This window comes from Thunnus albacares, chromosome 21, assembly GCF_914725855.1.
Source record: "Thunnus albacares chromosome 21, fThuAlb1.1, whole genome shotgun sequence".
NCBI classification, from domain to species: domain Eukaryota; kingdom Metazoa; phylum Chordata; class Actinopteri; order Scombriformes; family Scombridae; genus Thunnus; species Thunnus albacares.
The window spans coordinates 18,405,404-18,426,156 of record NC_058126.1 but is presented as its reverse complement, the minus strand read 5'-3'; the positions used below and the strand labels follow the sequence as shown (position 1 = coordinate 18,426,156).

Sequence of the window (20,753 nt, the reverse complement as noted above, 5' to 3'; positions counted from 1 at the left end):
GAAACCTTAAAGCAACAAGATAGAAAAGCAGCTGCGAGTACCACAGTCGTATTTAAAAGACAGTACTGTAAATCTTTCCAAATGACTGAGAGATACCTGACAGTAGAATAGTTTATACGCTTGTGTTTATATCATCATTGGACAGCTGTGCATTTTGAGGATGTGTATTAATTCACTGAAACTGTCACTTTTGTATTAGTATTTATGTCCCTCATCTTGTGCATGATGAAGTGTTCTCATCTTAAAGCCGACATCTGTGAATGCACAGCTCAGTTTCTAACCGACTAGTAATCCACATGGTATTCAGTATTTTTTCTTCTGCAGTGAGTGTACAATGGTCTGTTTTAAATGTGGATCACGTAGAGTCTAAACAGTTGAATAGAAATGTTTCTGTATGCCAATCACTTGCACCCGTTTAACGTATTTTCTCTGATTTTTCAGGTGCACCTGATGAACCCCGAGAACGTGCCCAAGCCATGCTGCGCCCCCACCAAGCTCCACGCCATTTCAGTGCTCTACTTTGACGACAACTCCAACGTCATATTAAAGAAATACAAGAACATGGTGGTGCGCGCCTGCGGCTGCCACTGACATCAAGGGCCTTTAGTGCTTTCATTTAAAGTTGGGTTGGCAAAGGGCTGCGAATCCAAGGTGAGGCTGACCTCAACTAGAAACCGGTCTCCCGCCCAAATCCTCAGCCTGCGAGCCTGCACGTCCACCTTAAAAGATCATTTACAATGTTTGATTTCAATAATCTCGGACGAAATTCGAGCAACGCATCTGCCCACGTGAACGTTTGTCTTTGAAAGTTAAAAAAAAAACAAAAGGATTTGAACTAAGGGGACCGTTGCAAAAAGGCAACTTCACCCTACTCCAGCGTTGAGCCACCAAGTTGTCTATCACCTTCTCTATCGGTTATGGAGAGGACTTTTCACTTCATGGGTCTGCAAGTGAGTGAATGACTGTGTGTGTGTGGGGAGGAGGGAGTGTTTAAGTTTGTATATTATGTGTTTATGGAAGTGTGTGTATGAGCGCCAATGAGGCTACTGCACCTTCTCCCTCACTGTGAGGGCGAGGGCAAAACTGAACTGTCGTGGGACCAGTCAGAGTGCTGCTTTCTTTCCCTTCTCCTCTCCGACGAAAACAAAAAAAAAAAAACACGGTGGATCAGTTCTCAGAAGAAGCTTGCGTAATTATTGATGAACAATTTCTCTACAGCGCATGACCCTGGGGAGTTGACTCATTATAACAGCACAGAAAAACCAACTGTACTCAGTGAAATACGCATATACATGAGTCAAATCAGTAAAAAAAAAATGTGATTGGAGTAAGTAGATTCATATTTCCTTCCTCTTCCCTAATGTATTTTCTTCTCAAGCCATATTTGCCTTCCTAAAATATAATATGGACTGAACCAAAGTGACCGCAGGCTATTTTAGCAGTGCACTGCTCCAAATATCCCCTCAGTGTCAATATTTGCTGGGCTCACGCTGAGCTGCGATTCACCAGCCTGGTTCAGCATGATGCATGTTGTGGCTAAACTGATGTTTTTCTCCAAAGAACCGAAGAATACAGCCTTATCCCTCCGACATACCGCAAATGGCCATTTCCATGTTGCTGCACTCACAAAGTTAACAAACGCTTCCACCCCTGACAACCCATCAAGAGATTGTGGAAAAACATTTAGCGAGTCAAAAACAGCCGGCAGGACGGTTTCTGTGCCAGCTGTCTGAAATTAGCCTTTTTGCTTTTTCAACCCTGAGGGTAAACTTGTGTTGAGATTTGTGTCCGGTGGCAACGTCTTTCCAATTGAACATGTTACTGTGAGCCTCGAGTTCAGTGTCTTTGAATGACGTGGAGTCTTTTAGAGAACATATTTTAATGAGAAACTAATACCAATAAGAATCTAAATACCTTATGTGCCTAACCAATCATAAATTACAAAATATACCTCTGGTAAGCTGCTGTTTACATTTGTGATCATGTTTAGACTGTTTTTTTTGTAAATACTTGTACATTCTCAGCTTATTTATTGCACCTTTTATTAAAAAGAAAAATCACATACCTTATTAAGAGACAGATGCAAGAACAAAATGAAAGTACAAACTTATTTTTGAAAAATTTTTTATTATGAAATCTCATGTTACAACTTGCCATTATTCACTCTTTTTTTGTACAAAATTCATGGGTAGCGCACAACCCATGACTCACAAGGAAAAAAAAAAAAAAAAAAAAAAAAAATTATGTCACTGGAGTTCCTTAGACCATGTGCTATCCATAAAAACTTTTACTGACAAAAAGCTGCTTTGTGTGTGATTGTGTACCTGGGTTAGACAATAAATGGTGCCCTGCACCGTGCTGCAAATACTTTTCACATGACCTGGGTCAAAGAGCATTTGCATTGTAAGGGGTATGGCCTGACAGGTGGGTGAAGTTTACTACAACATGATTAATCACAGAAATGTACACTGAAAAGACTTATTAGCATGAATGTAAATGCTATTAGACCCAGTTATGAGTGCAGATTATTTCTTGGCCTTTTGACTGTTTAATTTCCAAACACCAATTAATCTTCTGTGCATGTTGCGTTTGTGTGTTGATGGTTATGATACAGTATATGGGAGACTTTTACAGTAAAACAGGAAATTAAAACCAGACAAATATTGATGTATTTTGGTTGCATTTTTGTAACTTTCTAGATCATTTTAGTGTCTGGTGAGATTTATAGACCAGCAGCGGGAGGATGAAAGACACCAGATGCAGCAGATTCAATTCAAAGTAAGAATAGATGATAGTCAGAAAGGTGATATTAATGCTAGCGAGCCCATGTTAACCTGAGCTACAGTGAAGTTTCCTGTCAGTTTCAATCTCAAGTATTAACACAAAGATTTCTAAGGAGGTTTCCTTCAAAAACACAACACTGTTTGTTTTACTCCCCCAATACTGGCTCCAACTGCCCTCTTCTCTTCCACCTACAGGTTCCCAAATCCTTTAAACACGGACCTGGCCTGAGAAATATAGCACAAAACCTTTACATTCACATTTTTTTTTTTTTTGTATTACATTTGATGAGATCATGAAAGTACAGTTTTACGGAAACACCAGGCTGCAGCTCTTTCACATGAAACTAATGTTCAGTAATGGAAATATGGGGGCAACATGGTCCAGGCCTGAGACCCTGAACGCTAGGAGGAGTAGAGATAGATGGCTGACTGAGATCACAAGAGTCTTGGTTCCTTTTTCACATTTCTGAGGTGTTACGTTTACCAACTCTATTTATCTTTCGTAAGAAATTCATCTGGTTATTTCCAAAACAGCTAAACTCCTCTTGAGAGAGAAAAAACAAAGTCATGTCTCTGTGCCACGTCAGCCTCCGTCACAACTCCTTCTGGCCTGCGTGGGCGTTTCCCTGAGAGTTAAGTCAGATAGGCCATCACTGGCATGGATAGAAAGTCCCCTCAACTTAACACTCAACTTCACATTAGTGTGATGCAACCTTTACAACTTTTGGAGTGACAGTACCGTAACATTAATGGCTTATGATTTAACAACAGATCCCATGTATAAAATTGAGCATTTTTAAAAAAGTGGCTACAGAGATTAGGTCAGAGACTACTGATTTTTTTTTTTTTAAACAGGCAGAAACTGGGACATTTGTCCTTCAGTGCAACCCTTTTAATAAACATTTTATTTGTGCGAGGAGTTCTGATCGATTGAGCAGTGCTTGCAAAGTGGTTGTCAGACATGTTACTTCATTTGCAGACCCAACCAATACGAAACAATTCTCCTTTTTTTTTTTTTAGAAGATTTGAGGTTGGGTTACAGCAATGAAAAATACATTCACATCCCAAACACTCGACTGAATCATTCTGTCCTTGAACACTGGAGAAAAAGAGAGAGAGAGAGAGAGAGGGGGGTTTGGCTACTGTAGGACAGAGAGTGGTGTCCTACTGGCCAGATATGCAGTGTGAGTGAGCAGAGTGGTGAAGAGTGAGCGCTGACTGGACTGTTTTTACAGCTCGTCCCTCGCCTGCCTCATCACAAAGTTGTGCAGGCTCTCCAGGTCCCGCCCGCCGTGATGCTCGTCGCCCTGCTCTCCTGCTCTGAAGATGATTAAGGTAGGGTAACCTCGCACCTGAGTACAAACGGAAGGAACGGAGAATAAGAACTTATTCCGTGTGCTTTATTCTGGTTCAAAACCACTTACTTCTCTTATCAACTGTTTCTTGGTCAAAGTCCTGTCTGTCCACCAAACCTAATAAAAATGCAGTCATGTTTTTTAAATATGCTACTGAATAAAATAATAATATCTTCTTTAGTTAAGGTAACTTTCTTCTCTGAAGAGTTAAAAGTACTTAGATTTTGTCAGATTTGAAGATGTTAAGTTTTACATGAGAAGATTGGGTATGTAACACTTTACAACATAACAAATATGGCACATTTTATCACAGTGAATCATCACTAAAGTCTTTGATTATTCCAACTGTGGATCTTGAACTCTGATGCAGCAATTCAGAAAACATTGCAACTTCGAGTATATTGTATACAGCTACAAATTGGCTTAATGATTGACCACTGGGCTTCAAAATGGCAAACTTATCCAAGTTTGCCATTAAGGAAGTTTCAAGACTGCTTTTTAAAGATGCAAACTGACGTGACTTCGCTTTTTATCACTTCATTATAGATATGTTGTAGGTTAGTTTGGTTCACATGAAGACAAAAAGGCTGTGAGTAGCATCTTCACACCTTCTGATTCTAAAACACCGTCTGCATTAAATAACGCCCTGAGCTTTCCTCTCAGTGACGTCATTGGAACTCCACATACGTATTAAAGCATGCGGCAGTCGTATTGTTTTATAGTTGTGTGATTAAGATTAGCATCTTAGTTTAATTACATCCTGAGGGTTGGTGACAGGCTGGTATGTGACACACACAGAGAGTCACAGAGTGTTGTGAGTGACAGTGAGATGTCCAGTTCAGACGGTGTCTCGTTGTATAAATTGTGGATGACATCCACATACTTACAGAGTACTTATTGCAGAGTGTGCGTTCGACAGTGCAGTCCACTTTGGCTATCTTGACGTCAGTGAGACCAGGAAACTCCTTGCTGGCGAGATCCTCCCATGTTGGTGCGAGGTTCTTACAGTGGCCGCACCTACACGGCGGGATAAGACAGGAATTACATCACGTAGGCTGACTGACAGTGTGTGAGAGTTACAACAAACTGATGATTTCTATGATTCAGTCTCTTTACATTCGATTCAAACTATTTTGCAGGTAATTAAACAAAAAAAAATTGTACAAGTAGTAATGTAGGTCAACTCATCTATTTAAGTTTTATTATGTTACTTAATGAAAACATCACTTTACAATTTTTATCTGAGTGGGTTAACTGTCACTATTTATAAGGTATTTGTAAGGTTAAAGATGATTGTCTTACCATGGAGCGTAGAATTTGATGAAGGTGAATCCTTTGGCTACTGTCTCATCAAAGTTGTCCTCCGTTAGGACGTAGACGCTGGACTGCAGAGAAGAAACAAACAGAAACTCTGATATTAACTTGTGCTGAAATGCAATGACTTCATATTCATTTTGAAAAGGAGCAGCTGAGAGTCCACTTGTTTTGAGCCACGTTCACGCTTACATCATGTAGTTAAAAACAGCATTCACAGTGCTGGGCTTCAACTGTGACGTGGACTTCATCAGGGAAGTCAGATTAACAACAAGAAGCAGGAAGACCGAGAGCACGAACAATAACATGTCCAGTATGACACATACTGACACATACTGATACATTCATCAACACTGTAACTAGACACAACCAACAAGCAAGAAATACATGACGGGAAGAAAACAGGAATTTTGTTTATGACATTCTTCTCTCTGCTGTTCACACTCACCTTAACCTCCTCTTTGGCTGGCTCATCAGTGGGGATCTCGTTTGATTTAACTTCCTCATGTGGATGCTCCTCCTCCTCAGTGACAGCTGCCTTCAGCTGGTTGTCCACAAAGTCTTTGAAAGAGTCCAGATCTCTTTTTCCTTTGTACTGCTCTGTCTGCATAAAGACAACACACTCAATACTTTACTGCTGTTACGATAATTGTGGAGGCTTTTTAATTAATTTCTTGGCATAGTGAGTTATGCTATTATCAAAGTCATCATTATTGTTTTCTTGGGACATAGCACATTTCTTAGCACATGCAACAAGTTATTTTTAAACTACAGCACAATGATGATTGATTTTTATCAAAAAGCGGGTCAGAGGAGGACAGAGTGATGTCTTTGAAGACATAAAACAGCTGTTCATGCAGAGATCACTTGGGAATGAAGAGTTAGAAACAGTCTTCCATACCTTCTGTCCATTGTAGAAGAAGAGCAGTGTGGGATATCCCCGCACGCCGTTCTCAGAACACACCTCATAGTGCTGTGTGCAGTCCACCTAGACAACCAGTATATGAACATGTGTTATTAAACTAAAGTGAAACGTCAATGCAAATATTGACTCAGCAAATTTGCTTAAGAGGTATTAATGGTTTTTATTAGCCCTGTGTGTGAACACGTAGCTTCTCAAATTACCAGAATCCGGGTCTATCATACAGATAAGACAGTGAGCGAGCAGGTAGTGTCTTAAAGTAACTGACAATGACGAGTGCAAACAGAGCGCTGCGTCACCTCTGCCACAGACTGAAAATGTGCTGTTGGAAACTCAGACTTTAAGAAAGGCAGCACATGTTACTGGAAGGGAAAAAAATAATACCAGCAAAATTATTGAGTGAATAAATTTAAATTTTTTTTTAAAAGGTGCTACATGTAAGAATTGTGAAGCAATTTACATGTATTAATCGCTTTCTATTGCCAATGAGTGAAGAGATTGCAACGTAACTTAAAAAATGAGACCTTCCCTGACTTTCTTGGTTGCCTATAACTGATTTCTCTGTGAAGGACTTCGGCCAGTTTTTCTGCAAAAATCCAAAGGATGTGACGTTTATGCACACTCCCGACGTTGGTGCCTCTCTCCGGCACCAACAAGGTGCAACACTAGCTAACGTTAGCTTAGAAATGGAGTCCACTAACGTCAACGAACGACCAGCATACAATACAACACAGAGTCAGGTAAGCTAACATTACCGCAAAGCATGTGAAATATATCATGATATTGTGGTTTTAGCTGGCTAATGTTAGCATCGCTGCTCGCTCGCACTGATTGAGTGTGACCTAGCATGCAAACAACAGGATGCTAACTGCAGCTCACTTAATGGTCACTGATATCATTCTGATTCTTACATATTGCACCTTTAATTTAAGATTATTTATGAGTAAATGTATTGTAGAAACAACATTTTATTCCATATTTACCTATTGTTCAACTTTCTCAGGTTTTACATTTACATCACATTGAGTTTTCAGGATTCTGTTCAGGTATCTGACTCACAGTCACAGAGTCATGGCTTATTGGGACACTTGTGCTTTTCCTACTATAGCAAGTCAACAATCTGCTGTGAAAAAGGTGTTTGGCTGACAACTGAACTTGTGTTTTTATAATCATTTTTATCATATTTCATGAATATGCTGTAAATCTGCACACAGTCTGTGCTTTAAAGAGGACCCACCTTTCCTATTTTGACATCATCAGAGTGCTCAAAGCTGGTGGCCAGCTGCTCCCAGGTTGGGGCCATGGCTTTGCAGTGGCCACACCACGGGGCAAAGAACTTAACAAAATGAGCACCTGAGGAAAGAAAAGAAAAAAGACATCAGATGTAATCATCAGGAAACCTAAACACACATGGAACAAAAAAAAAAAAAAAAATACTATAAGTAAACAGAAAGTAAAATGCCTTACAGTGTATACCGGTTACTGCATGGATAATTACACACAAGTGCACAATTCTGTACTTAATTGAGGCTGCAGAAGTGTATGGGTTCAGATTTTTGATCTGATGGAGTAATGTATAAAGTTGATTCCACTACAAACTGAACACAGCCAGCTGTAAATGAAAATATACACCTCTTATACAGACGTTATACGCAGCCAATTACACAACGTTTATTGCGGCTCTGTTGCCAAGATGTGAAGGTGGGACCTATAAACACTGTTTTAAAAATGCATATGTCATATCCTGCCTTTTTTCATCTCCAAACAAGAAAGCATTTATTTTTCTTCAAAACCAAAACATTCAACTCCAGCGGGGCTTAAGAGCCGTAATTTCAACGAGACAATTATCGTGAGCACTGTTTATTTTTGCAAGCGCAGTGAAAATCCAGAAACGTGTAGTGACAGGAGACAAGTGTTACACAGTTGGTTTGCGTTGACTGACGTTGTGGATTGTGGCTCAGGTGTTCGTGTTGAAATGTCAGTTATGTAAATCAAGGCAATGTGGTGTTTCCATTTTCTAATGAGGAATCCAGAAACACAACTCAGTGTGGTTGAAAACTGAAAACAAGTTTAAAATTGGGACAAAAACAGAAACTTTTCATCTGGTATGACAGGAAGCAGCTGCGCAACTTCACAACATGAAGTTACTGTTCATTTTCCTTTGATGAAGTCATTGTAAAAAGAACATCTTCTACTAGAGATTTACCTTTGGCTATGTGGGCCTTAAAGTTGAGAGCAGTGAGCTCATACAAGCCCTGTTTGGGCTCTGGAGCTTTAGGAGGCTCCATCTCACTCTCTGGTTCCTGGAGGAGACACAACAACAAGCAGGTAAGAGCTATGAACAGCACCGTTCTTGCACCGCAACGATCACTGGTTTATTAATGTCAAGTTAACCGAATGATCACCACTTACTGAAGGATCCTCCTGGAGTGTCTTCAGCATCCAGGTCTCCAGAGACTGCAGATCTCTTGGCCCCTGATACTTCACTGCCTCCTGGTCGGGCCTAAACAACTTGAGCCTACACAAAGCACAAAAATGTTTTGAATTTAATGAATTATAACATGGCTGATTTAAGTTGTAAGTACTCCGACTAAATGACCCATGCATGAACACACAGCTTTGTAACTAGTCCATTTAGTCATCATTACAAGCTTTAGTTAAACAAGTAGAAGCTCTGTCAATCATTACACACTGACTGCAGCACTTGCAGTTATGGTATGCAGTCAGCATTGTTCAAGATTTAAGAGGATGACATCAAAGGACGAGTTCACGACTTTTCAACGCTGTCTTGAAAAATAGTTAGGAGCCCAAATGAATATTGAACATGTTTTTCTTGCTGTAATCGTTCCTCCTGTTCATACTGACCATCTGAAGATTCCTTCTTAATGCACATACAATGTAAGTGATGGGGGACAAAATCCACAGTCCTCCTTCTGTGCAAAAATGTATTTAAAAGTTTATCTGAAGCTAATATCAAGCTTCAGCCGTCCAAATGAGTCAAATCAAGTAGATATCTTTCAATGTTACAGTCTTTTTAGTGTCAAAGTTCCTCTTTTTGTTACTATACTTCCACTATAGCTAAAAAGGGAAACACTGAGGAAACACAAAGGGGGAATCTGATGCTAAAAAGACTGTAAATGTGGCAGATATCTACTTGATATGACTAACTCAGACTGCTGAAGCCTCATATTATAAGTTTCACATCAACTTTTAAATGCATTTTTGCACAAAATGACTGTGTGGGCACACTGTGTCCCCCCCTCACTTACACTGAAAGTGCATTAAGAAGGGCTCTTCTAATGGTAAGTATGAACAGGAGGAATGATTATGGCAAGAAAAACCTCTTTCACTGTTCATTTGGGCACCTGACTGTTGTTTCAAGACAGACTTGAAAATTTGCGAACCTCTCCTTTAAGATATTGGCAGAAGTTCCAACCAAATGCATGTTAATGTGTCACTTCATCCGTCAATCAGTGACGAAAAAGACTTCTACACTATTAGCTGCATTTTTATTCAGTCTGACTATATGAACACACATGAATTACTATGAATAAATGAATTGAAGATTTGAGATAGGTCAGCTGGTGTGATTCTAATACTTACGTGGGGTAGCCTCTAACCCCGTGAACATTGGAGCAGAACTTGGTGTCCTGGACGCAGTCGACTTTCACAACATACACAGGGGGATCGTCCATGCTGTTGTATTTGTCTGCCAGTTCGTTCCATGCCGGCTGTAACCTCTGGCAATGGCCGCACCTGGACACAACAGTGGTAGAAATACTGTCAGTGTGCGACATAAGTTATTCTGAAAGCTTTCTGGTCTGGTGGAATACATCTTTTACCCAAACTCTGTTGAGAGTCTGTGATCCTGGTTCAAAGCTGTCATGTGCACACAACTTCTCTTGCACTCTTTCATGGTTTCTATGGTCAGTTACGTAAATCCATAAGAAATGTGGATGTGCATGCATTAGAGCCCAAGTGATGGGTTTACACTGATATATCAGAGGCATTGTATTCTTAGAAATACCCCGATACAGATGGTGGCCAGCTGCTCAAACATCTGATAAATGCCTCCACTCTCCTCTGAATGACAAAAGAGTAATAAAGGAATATGCTTTCTTCTTTTCAGCTCAGGCCTCCAATTATTTCTGGTACTTAAAACCACATGGAGCTTAGATTTTATGTGACATTTTAAGTAAGAGCAGAGTAACTATTATGCATACCACCCCTTGATGAATATAGACAAACAGAATGTGAATCCATGTCAATGAAAAAGCAAAGAAAAAGTCAGAAATGTGAGCTGAAACCTGTTGATAATACCGCCTTGTTGCAGTAACTGGCTAGAAATCAAATATGCACTGCATGCGAGTGTAAGGTTACACAGAGATTAAGAGATTTTTGAGGTCAGCCTTTGCTGGAGATGAAGATAGAACAACAATGTGAAGAGCTGAACTTTTGATCTCATCTTCAAAGACTATAAATCTAATTTTTTTTTTACTACTCTATTGTTACTTTCGTTCACATGAAACTGCAATGAATGAACCGAACTACTCCCTATTTTTATGGAGCATTCCTGCAGCCCCTCAAGGACCTCTGGGGGGTCCGTGAACCCCATTTTTGGAACCACCGACAGTCAATCAGTGCGTGCCACGTAAGCACAACTTCCCAACCTACAACTTTGAATTACATCATTTCTGCCCCATAAACACGCACAACCTTCACAAGCTGCGTTTAATTATAACGTCTCAAGTTTAACATTAACTGGAAAGCTATCCGCTGGCTAGCTGTTAGCATTATTAGCACCGTGACCGCCGTGAAAACTATTCGGCTATGCTAGTTAGCGGCTAACTAGCCGGGTAGCTCTAATCCCACTGTTGCAGTCAAGCAACACTTCTGCGACATATGAGGCGTGTTACAGACAAATGTTGCAGCAAATCCTTTTCTTTAACGTCGTCTATAAAAACTTGGGAAGTGTCCACTTACCATGGGGCGTAAAACATGACAAAGTGGGGTGCAGTAGGCACCGCCTCGTTGAACATTTCCACCGTGTATGTGTGCTTGGCGTGCTCATCTTCATCTGCATCAGTGTCGCAAAACACACCGGCGAACAGTAACGAACAATAAATAAAATACAGCATTAAAGATGTGAAGCTCAGTGCTGAGGCCATGGTGAATCTCTGTCTCTCGGTGGGAAGAGAGTGTCCCTGCTGCTGCTGCTGGTGTTGGAAAAGACGTGCACGCCTCTCTGATCAGCCTCCGCGCACTCTGGATGGGACACATGCATATGAGGTAGCCTGTTAACTACAGCCGGACATGTAAGTTAACATGTTGTGCAGATCTATGGCAGCCCGCAAGCGCGTTGCAACTCTATCCAAGCTGACAGGTTCAAACAAGTGCCAGTCTGTGAAGAAGTATGGAAGCCTGTTTGGTAAAGACGGCGATCTGGAGGAGACATAATAAAGATAAAATCTTGAGAAAACACTGCATATTATTCCTTGTGAATGTAAACACGCATTTGTCCCCGCTGTTGCATGACCTCAATAAAGACAGGCTTAAATAAGGTGGGCCTATTTATTAAATAGAAATATAATTAATTATTTCAAATTGTATTAGTGTTGTGTGTTTATTTGCAGCCTCCAATTCAGTGTCACTCACTGTCCAAAGAGGTTGAGGTCAAAGATTTCACTGGGAAGGAACCCTAACCATACTTTAATGTTGATCACCAAAATACTGAAGTCCTCTGAACACCAACCTCATTACTTCTGCACGCTGGAGATGAACACAAGTCTGTCCTATAATGACCCTGATGGAGGATGTCAGTAGAAAAATAGGATGCTGATGATCTCAACATGGTAGGTTGAAAAAATACAGTGCAATTTCCTTAATGCCAACCCAGGAATTAATACATAATTTATTATTTGTATACAGTGTAAAAGACCGACTACTTTAAATGAATTCTGATTTAACTGCAGTATCATTTGTTTGCATTAAGACGTAAAAGCAAAGTGTTATTCAGAGTGGAAACAGCATCTCCTAGAGCAAAAATCTAAGTTTGTTGTTCATTCAAAAAGAGGTTTTGGACCACAGAATGAAGCGGTCTAATCCCAGAGAATCACTAATAATAGATAAACACAAAAAATGTGACATCCAAGGCTTTTAAGTTTGTAATTTTGGGTGAAAGCCTCACCACATTTGTACATTCCCATTTATATTATACATGTAACCTTTTATACACAGGCAGACTTAAGCTTAGCACCATGTTTAAGATGATGAATGTGAGGCTGAACTAAATTCTAATGTAAAATATCTGTTAAAGGAAAGCCAATGAAGTCAGTGAGAAAAATCTCATTAGGATATAATTTAAGAGACATTTAGGAGAGCTTATTCACCTCTAGCAAAAGCCAAATTGGTTGATTATATATGGTCCAATAAGTTACAGTCGACTGCAGCTCTTTGGCAGGCGGTGTAAGTTTCCTTCACACCTAAGGACTGTCTTTCTGGAACAAATCTATTAAGACATCCATGAAAAAATGAAATATGATGAAAAAAGACTACGGATCACAAAGTTAACGTTTTGCTTAAATTGTAAAAATATGGGCACCAAAGCTCAGGTGTCACTTCCCTGCTGTTGTGGATGACTGATGGACTGTGGGTTTCCTACACCGATGGTCAGATATGAGTCAGAGTTGCCTCCTCATCATTAGTGGAAACGATGCTTGAGAGTGAGAACATTTTAGGCAAATATAATTAATCCAATTTATTACATTGGATAAATAGTGCCTCTCGTGGGGGCTGTAGCCTTGCGTAATGGCGACAGCGTATATAAATTATGCATCTATTCTCACGAAAAAGAGGGTGTTTGTATATGTGTCCCTTCCCAGAGTAGCAAGTACCTGCTGGCTCCTTGGATTGACAACTTTTTGGCAAGTCCTCTCCTCTCCTCTTAATATACTCATGATTTCATGAAACCCAATGGAGACAGCCTTCATGTGTAGTATTTCTCTTTAATCATCTCCCTTTTTCCTTTCATCTGGACAACAGGAAGAGTGGGAAGAGGAAAGGAAGAGGTTACAGCATGGAAACAGACAGAGGTGTCGCCCGGAGCGGCACTGTGGTACCGTATATAACACTATTCCAGACTGTCACAGCTCAGCAGCTCTTTCATAAAAGCCTATTGAATGTCTATATGCTAAAACCGGGTGAAAATGATCCTACCATGCACTGCTAGAAGTCTGCAGTTGGATATATAGATTACAGACTGAGGTGTTTATGAATACTCTTAGTGCGTGTGTGTGTGTGTGTGTCAGTACTTTTTAGGCTACCTGTGTCAGGAGATTGTCCTGCTGTTCCCTAGATGACTGTTGAAAGTCCACTTTTACACACACACACACACACACACACACACACAGAGAGGAGCTCAAGAGTACAGCTATTCAGTGGAGAAGCAATATACTTGTAAGAGACTCCCTCACAGGAGTACACTGGTAGCCAAATGGTTATTGTGCATGTCACTGCAAAGCCCTGGTTTGAGTCCAGTCAGAGACCTTTGTTGCAGGTCATACCCATCTCTTTCTCCCCCTGTCTCCTGGCTGCCTCTTCACTGCCCACCATGTGATAAAAAAGGCAAAAATGCCCCCCAAAAAAAATCTTAAAAAGAGACTCCCTCACAGAGATCAATACGGTGACCATGAGGCTGACAAGGGGGGCGATCTTTAATCTCTAGCTGTAAAAAATCAAACATACTTTCTCTTTGAAGAACTTCTTACAGTGTCTCACCTTTTGGCTGTGACCTCACTTCACTCGCAGAGAGCAAACTAGAAAAAAACAAAACAATGGATAAATCCAAAGGGTCAGCCATCTTCACAAGGCCGAATACTTTTTGAATTTTGGAACGGGACAAAAACGGACTTGTTGGCCTCCCCATGTGAGAAGTACAGCAATATGTTTCTACACGTCTAAGTTTCGAGAAAGGCTCATTTTCTCACGTTAGTCAAAGGGTTAAAAAAGTTCACTCACAAGTGCTACTGAGTGAAACTTCTTCATTTCACATCAGAGGTATTTTTGTCTGGACTGTTATGACTGATCCGATCATATTCCTGCTCTGATTTAGTCCACCGTGCTGACATGAAGGTGTCAGCAGTAAGAGGACTCCCACCCACTAAAGTTTATTTGAGCTATTATATCAAAAAATGGTCTTGACACCCACTCGTGACCCGCAGTTCTCGCTACGCTCTCACATTCCAGCTGCTGCTCACTCTGTGAAACACAAATGCCTTTATAGTTAATTGGAGGTGAAAAATGATATATGAGATTATTTTCCTTGACTTTTTGCACATGATAAATAACATCTACTACACACAGTCCCGACTCTCCCAGAGGGGCTCTATTGTTTCCATGGCGAGCCAATAACCACACATCACTATTTAATCTCAACATGTCATATAGCTTTGGTAAATATGACCAAATTGCTGCTGACACATTTTACATTTTGCCTGGTGAAGCGGAGGCCACATACTTGTGGGTGTCTACTGGTTACCCATTGTTGATGGCCGGGCACCTTGCCAGGCCAGCTATAGAATGGTGTAATAGGAAAAAAAGAAAGATTAATGGACCCCGAGGACCCGAGGACATTCTGTTTATTTTCTTAATTCCCTTAAGTTAAGAGTGCACGAGTTGGCAGGTGGAAAACAGAGTGAAAGTGAGAACTGGGAGACAGAGAATGTGTGTTAAGAAAAAACAGTTCAAGCAATAGTTAGTTATTGTTATGCCGCTAAGTTCACAGAGTGAGCAATAACTCAAGGCAGAGTGCTGAAAACTTTCTTTATGAGGTGTGTCTGTAATCTCTGAATCAGATGAAAATATGTTTTTTTTCATGCTGATCAGGTACAGGCCATAGAGAAGACAAAAAAATCCTAGAGAGGACTATCTTCCCAACCTTGTTTAGTAATAACATCATTAAATTTTTCCCCTGACAGATTTATATACTCTCACAGTACTGTCACTTGTGAACACAGAGATCTCCTTGAAGCAATATGATCATCGTAAAATGTAAATAAATGGCAGAAACAGTGCCTCTCTAACAGCTGTGGACTGCTTTTCACAAACAGTATCCATTTCAAATTGGGGTCTGCTTTTCAACACTGCCAAGGAACACACTGAAAAACCTTTTAAAATGACTTTCTGGAATATTTCAGAGCCTATTTCTGACCAAATCTAATTCTGTCATGTAAACATATGGGAATTACCTTGTTGGACACTCATTATTTCTGTAGAAATGCTTTCAGCGCCATCTTCCCACAACTGGACATCATGTAGGCCAAAGCCAGACGTGTTTCCATTAGGGATACAGAGACTCATGGCAGTATCATATCCGGGACACAGGATGTGACCAACAGAGGAGAACCAATGTCATTTGCAGACAGCTTACGAGAGCCACTGCAGCAGGCACCTGTGCTGGGAAAAGGCAGCAGGGAAAGGGGCTCTCCCACATGATTGGAACAATCCCAGAAAAAAAAACATTAAAGGATGGAAATTGGAAAGCACGTTGCCTTTTCATCTGGGTTTCTTAAAAGGGTTAGAGGAAGTTAGGGAGTGTAAGAGAGGAGCAAAAAACAAAGAAAGAGAATGAGGGAAAGGAAAAGTGGAAGAAAGAAAGTGCTAAACAATAAGATTGAAAGTCATTTAGGAAAGTAAGGGGTCAGATAGAGAGAGAATAAGAAGAGAATAACTGAAGGAGGAAGTATGTCAGAGATTGTTATGGTGGTTGTGGATCGCCATGACAACTCTCGCTGTATCTCAAGTGTTTTTATGTTCTACTGCTCTCTGCTGGATCCCGGCGGATGAATCAAGTCGTGCCAAGTCTCCTGAGGTATCTACAGTATTGGAATTACCAACATTTTCCACAAGCCCTGTGTTCTTACAGGGTCAGCTGCTTTCCCTCTGCTGGAAACTCCATGCAGAAGCTGTAAACAGGTTGAACATTGACAGGTGCGACTGCTGTTGTTTGATGAAAAACATGTCTACAAAATGTAACTTGTTAAGCTAGTCACGGACAACCGTGTAAATATTATATTATTCAGATGTTGTCCTTATATAGGCTTCAACCATCACGAAATTAATCATAAATCATAAATAAATGTCCATGAAAAGTTTTATTTGACTTCAGAAAAGGCGTCGTCTTTTGTCGTCTTTTTCGTCATCTTTTGGTCAAAATTTAAATTTCTCCAAAATGGTTTATGACAAAATATAATTAGCAAATGTTAGCATGCTAACACCCTAAACTAGGATAAACATAACTGCTTAACACCTGCATGTTACCGTTGTCATTTTGGTATTTTTCCGGTTACATTTCTGGTAAATTTACAACCGCCTTCTTAACGGAACAGCTTTCGACTGGGAAGCTCGTAAACATAGGGGTCATATAGTCATTTCCCCTGCCTAAAAACACAACACAAAACCATAAAATAAGACCGATTATCAATATGCAGAATGAGGTCAAAATTAATCGCAACCGCTGCAAATATTCACATGCTGCCTGCCACAAGAAGTCAAGTTTCTCGTGGCCAGCCATGTTGATTGATTGCATTTGGCATCATGAGTTGTGGAACGCTTCAAGCTCGGAGTTTTCAACTTGGAAATTTCCGACCTCCGACTTGAATGGAACGTACCCTAAGTGCAGCTTCACTGAGCTGATTTTTTTTTTTAGCTATTTACAACACAGATTTTATCAGCAAATCTTTTCTTTCAAAGATGTTTTCCAGCAAGGTCACCTACGAAAAACTTTGATCGTGTTCCCAGTGGAAAGTGTGGAAGTTTTACTGACATTTTTGGCAAAAAAATGCTTTATTGATGAAGTCTCCTTTTATTTGCCTGGGTGACCAGATAGTTCTTCTGGCACCACTGACTTGATTTTTTATGGTGTGTGGCAGAGTTTCCTTTCCTACACCCACACCAGCATCTTCTCTCTACGTATGTTATCACTTACCATTTCACTTACCATTTCTTTTCTTGTCTATGTCATCATGTTTCTAAAAACTGTTAGAAATACCACGCCAACGCACCTTGTTGAACATGTCACCTGAGGTGAGACGTCATAGGTGGTGACAGCACCCACCTCGACTTGGAGGCTGCCTTTCACAGACTCTTCTTGGTCCACAGCCCTTGCTGTAAAAGCCCCACTTCCTGCTGGTAAAGCCATCAGGATATACTGGCCAAAGTGGGAGAGGGGGGTGCATTGGGGCAGAGAGAGAAAGACGGGGAAGGGATGTAGAGGAGGTAGGTAGAGGACAAGGAGTGTGGGAAGAAAAGAAAAGAAGAACAGGGATAGACAAGAAAAATGCAAATTAAATACAGACATGGACATATCACATGAGAAACACAGAGATGGACATCCTGGTGTTTCCACATTACAGACAGAGGGCCTTGTGATTGGCTCTGAACTCTATCACCACACCAACATCTATTGATCCCACCGTATACAACATATTACAGATGACTAATGAACCTTAGAGCCTTTAAAACATCATCCAATTTTAAAAAGGGTTTAGTAAAGTATTAATAAACCACCCTTAGCATTATCAAATGGCATATGCCACGCAAATTAACACAGCTATATAAATAATAGCAGAGACCTTCTCGAAGCCCACACATTGGAGAGCATCCACTCTGCCAAAGTGTCCTTGAGCAAGACGCTGAGCTCCATTGAGGCTGCTTTGTAGCTGAGCCCGGCTCTGAAATAGAAAAAAGAGTTTCCCTCTAAAGATCAATAGAGGATGACATACTGCATGTGCCCAAGAAAAAAAATAGCTATGCCTTTACATACATGTTGATCTAAATATCATTGACAACCTACAAATCAAGTGGCTGCCATGAAAGCTTGAAGCTACAAGGAAAGTAGGGCTCTCAAGTGATATTTCAGCAGACAGTATTTCATATGAGGTGAGCCATAAATGTCATCAATAACCAATGAGGCTTCACTTTGCTTGAGCTAAAGCCGTATACAATGACTGCCCGTGGTTTCATTCTTTTTGGATATACTGCAAGGCACTTTAAAATTGCCCCTAGTACCTGCCTTCATTGCGTCAAGGTTTGTTTTTATTTTTCCCCGCTTTTGAAAAAAAAAAAAAAAAAGAAATTACAGATGCTGTCACCCACTTACTGGTACTCTCGCTTGCTCTCATGGAAAATGTAAAAGGGGCCCAGCCTCGTTGAGGTCAGGCTGACATTGCCAGTGAAAGGTGGCCAAGTCACAAAACAGATGTTTACTGTTTTTCTAAGGATGATTTGTTCTCTGCTCAATATTGACTCCGGTCCAAACATAACCCAGCTCTGTTTAACAGAGCGCTGCGTTAGAGTGGGCAGACTGGGGCACAATGCATGAACCAGGTGTTAATGTTTTATTGTAAATGTGGGTCGTATTGTATGCCTGCTTCATCACTCCGTGGGTACTTTAAGTGAGTTTATGATTCTGACAGGTGTCTGGGTTTGACTGTGCTAAAGCAGGTGTGCAATAAAATGATCTGATGGATCACACATAGGAAAGTGTGCGTGTTGCGCCTGTGTGTGTGTGTCTGTGTGCTCTTAGGTGTGTCAGTGAGTATGAACGAGTTTTGGGAAGCCTTTGTGTGTGTGTGTGTGTGGGTGCAGCCTGCACCTCTGAGCGTCTGCAGAGGCAGTCATGGACCCAGTAAAGGTCTCTCCACAGAAGCCATTAAGCAGTACGTCTGTTGGAATAATGTGTTTGACTTGGCTGCGGGGCAGCAGCAGGTGCTGGGAGGACCGGCCTGGAGCTGCTGCTCACTGCCTGCTTTGATCTGCAGGCCAGGGACCAGTCTTCCCTTCCCGGTGTCTTCCCTCCCATCTCATCTTTGTCTTCCTTCTTCCTTGCCTTTGTTCCTCTTTCTCCCTCTTCCTCTCTGTTTTTTCTCTCTGTTGTCATTCTTGTCATTAACTTTTTCTGTCTCTCTTTCTCTTAGTGCTTCTCATCTGATTTATCTTCCGCTCTCTTACTTGATTTTCACGTCTTAGCTTATGTCACGCTTTCTCTGTTCAGATGTCTTTTGTTCTGTTTCTTGGTTTATTTTCTGTTTCTCTCTCTCCCTCCTTTATTATCCCCATATTTTAGCTGTTAAGAGCTTAGCTGCACTCCAGCCACACATCTGCCAGACCTCAACAACACGGGTGCAGAGCAACGAGTGCAAGTTTGAATTTATGCACTGAATGGATCGTTGAAAGAAAGGTAGTCAGGCTTGGAAGTTGCTAACAAGGAAATTTCACTGATTCATCATGCTGGCAATTTGTTCAGAATGAACAAGTGGAGATGTAAAACTGATGTCTTGCCTTACTTTTAAAGGAAAAGTCCTGTTAACTTAACTTAGCCAGCAAACCTGGCTCCATCCAGATGCTACCAGCATCTCTAAAGTGCTGTTCAAAAACCAAAGTGACTTCTTGGAGTGTCCACTGGTTGCCTGGCAACCGGTGATGACATGACACAGGGAGGATACTGCACCTGGCCAAGAGAGTGGTATCAATCTTCTTATCTAACTCTGTGTAAGAAACAGATAAGCGTATTTCCTAAAATGTCGAACTACAACTTCAGTATAATATCTGTTCTTTAAGAAGGAATACTTGTTTCACAAAGAGGGATTTCCCTTCACTCATATGTCTCTCCTTGTTCTACCAAAGCTGGTTCAAAATCCAAACTGTTTTGGGATTTCTGTTAAATGTTTATCTCCATTATCTGCTGAACGAAAGGCAAAAACCACGCCGAGCCCTGACAAGATGTCTTGACATGGGCATACAGTAGATGGGTCATAATTTTAGCTCTGGACCCATTCTTCCCTCCGTGTCTTTTTCTCTCAGCCTCAAGGTAAACCCATTACACTTGAAACGAAGCAGCAGCAAAAGCAGCAGCCCACTTGGGTTCAGAGAGGCAGGGGAGGGAGACGATGAAAAGTAAAGCCCAGGGCCGTCTCGGGGCCCTCAAAGACAGTTGCCTTTATTGAAGGAACCCACTCCCATGCATTCCTCTGCCAAGAGCCGGGGCCTCCCTGGAGAAAGCCGGGATGAGAATCTGACTCACATTCAGATGGGGGCTCATATGCTGGAGCTGCTCCGGGGGTGCAGACACAAACACACACACACACACACACACACACACACACACACACACACACACACACACATACACACACAGACAAAAATCCCATCTGCACAGAGGCACAAACAAGTATGCGGTCACACACACACACACACACACACACACACACACATTCATGCATGCACCTTGTCCCTCCATCTCCTGCCTCTCTCATTGTTCTGTCAGTCAGGATGGTTTTTTAGCTGTGATCCACAGCAGGGATTCTCTGTTTCCTGAATGGG

At 41.1% G+C, this 20,753-nt stretch overlaps 2 protein-coding genes and 1 long non-coding RNA gene across 3 annotated transcripts in view; 1 reads left to right on the top strand and 2 right to left on the bottom strand.

The window, feature by feature from the left end:
* The window catches only part of bmp6 (bone morphogenetic protein 6), a 49,390-nt gene extending 45,749 nt beyond the window's left edge, over positions 1 to 3,641 (top strand). Inside the window, exon 8 of the mRNA XM_044340227.1 lies at positions 442 to 3,641. Within this exon, the coding sequence (XP_044196162.1) occupies positions 442 to 591 (150 nt within the window). The 3' untranslated portion in view covers positions 592 to 3,641. The remainder of the gene's footprint in view (positions 1 to 441) is intronic.
* Positions 3,642 to 3,917: 276 nt separating this feature from the next.
* On the bottom strand, positions 3,918 to 11,781 carry txndc5 (thioredoxin domain containing 5). Its single transcript, XM_044340228.1, has 10 exons — positions 11,358 to 11,781; positions 9,978 to 10,130; positions 8,787 to 8,892; positions 8,581 to 8,677; positions 7,612 to 7,727; positions 6,354 to 6,440; positions 5,901 to 6,056; positions 5,441 to 5,523; positions 5,026 to 5,155; positions 3,918 to 4,135 (listed from the first exon to the last, which is right to left on the bottom strand). The coding sequence occupies exons 1-10, from the start codon at positions 11,540 to 11,542 to the stop codon at positions 4,013 to 4,015; spliced, it is 1,236 nt and encodes a 411-aa protein (XP_044196163.1). The 5' UTR covers positions 11,543 to 11,781; the 3' UTR covers positions 3,918 to 4,012.
* A 1,492-nt stretch (positions 11,782 to 13,273) lies between these two features.
* LOC122972726 lies at positions 13,274 to 18,097 on the bottom strand. Its single transcript, XR_006399831.1, has 3 exons — positions 15,620 to 18,097; positions 14,151 to 14,188; positions 13,274 to 13,404 (listed from the first exon to the last, which is right to left on the bottom strand). It is a non-coding gene; the product is annotated as an uncharacterized LOC122972726 (long non-coding RNA).
* Positions 18,098 to 20,753: the final 2,656 nt, after the last annotated feature.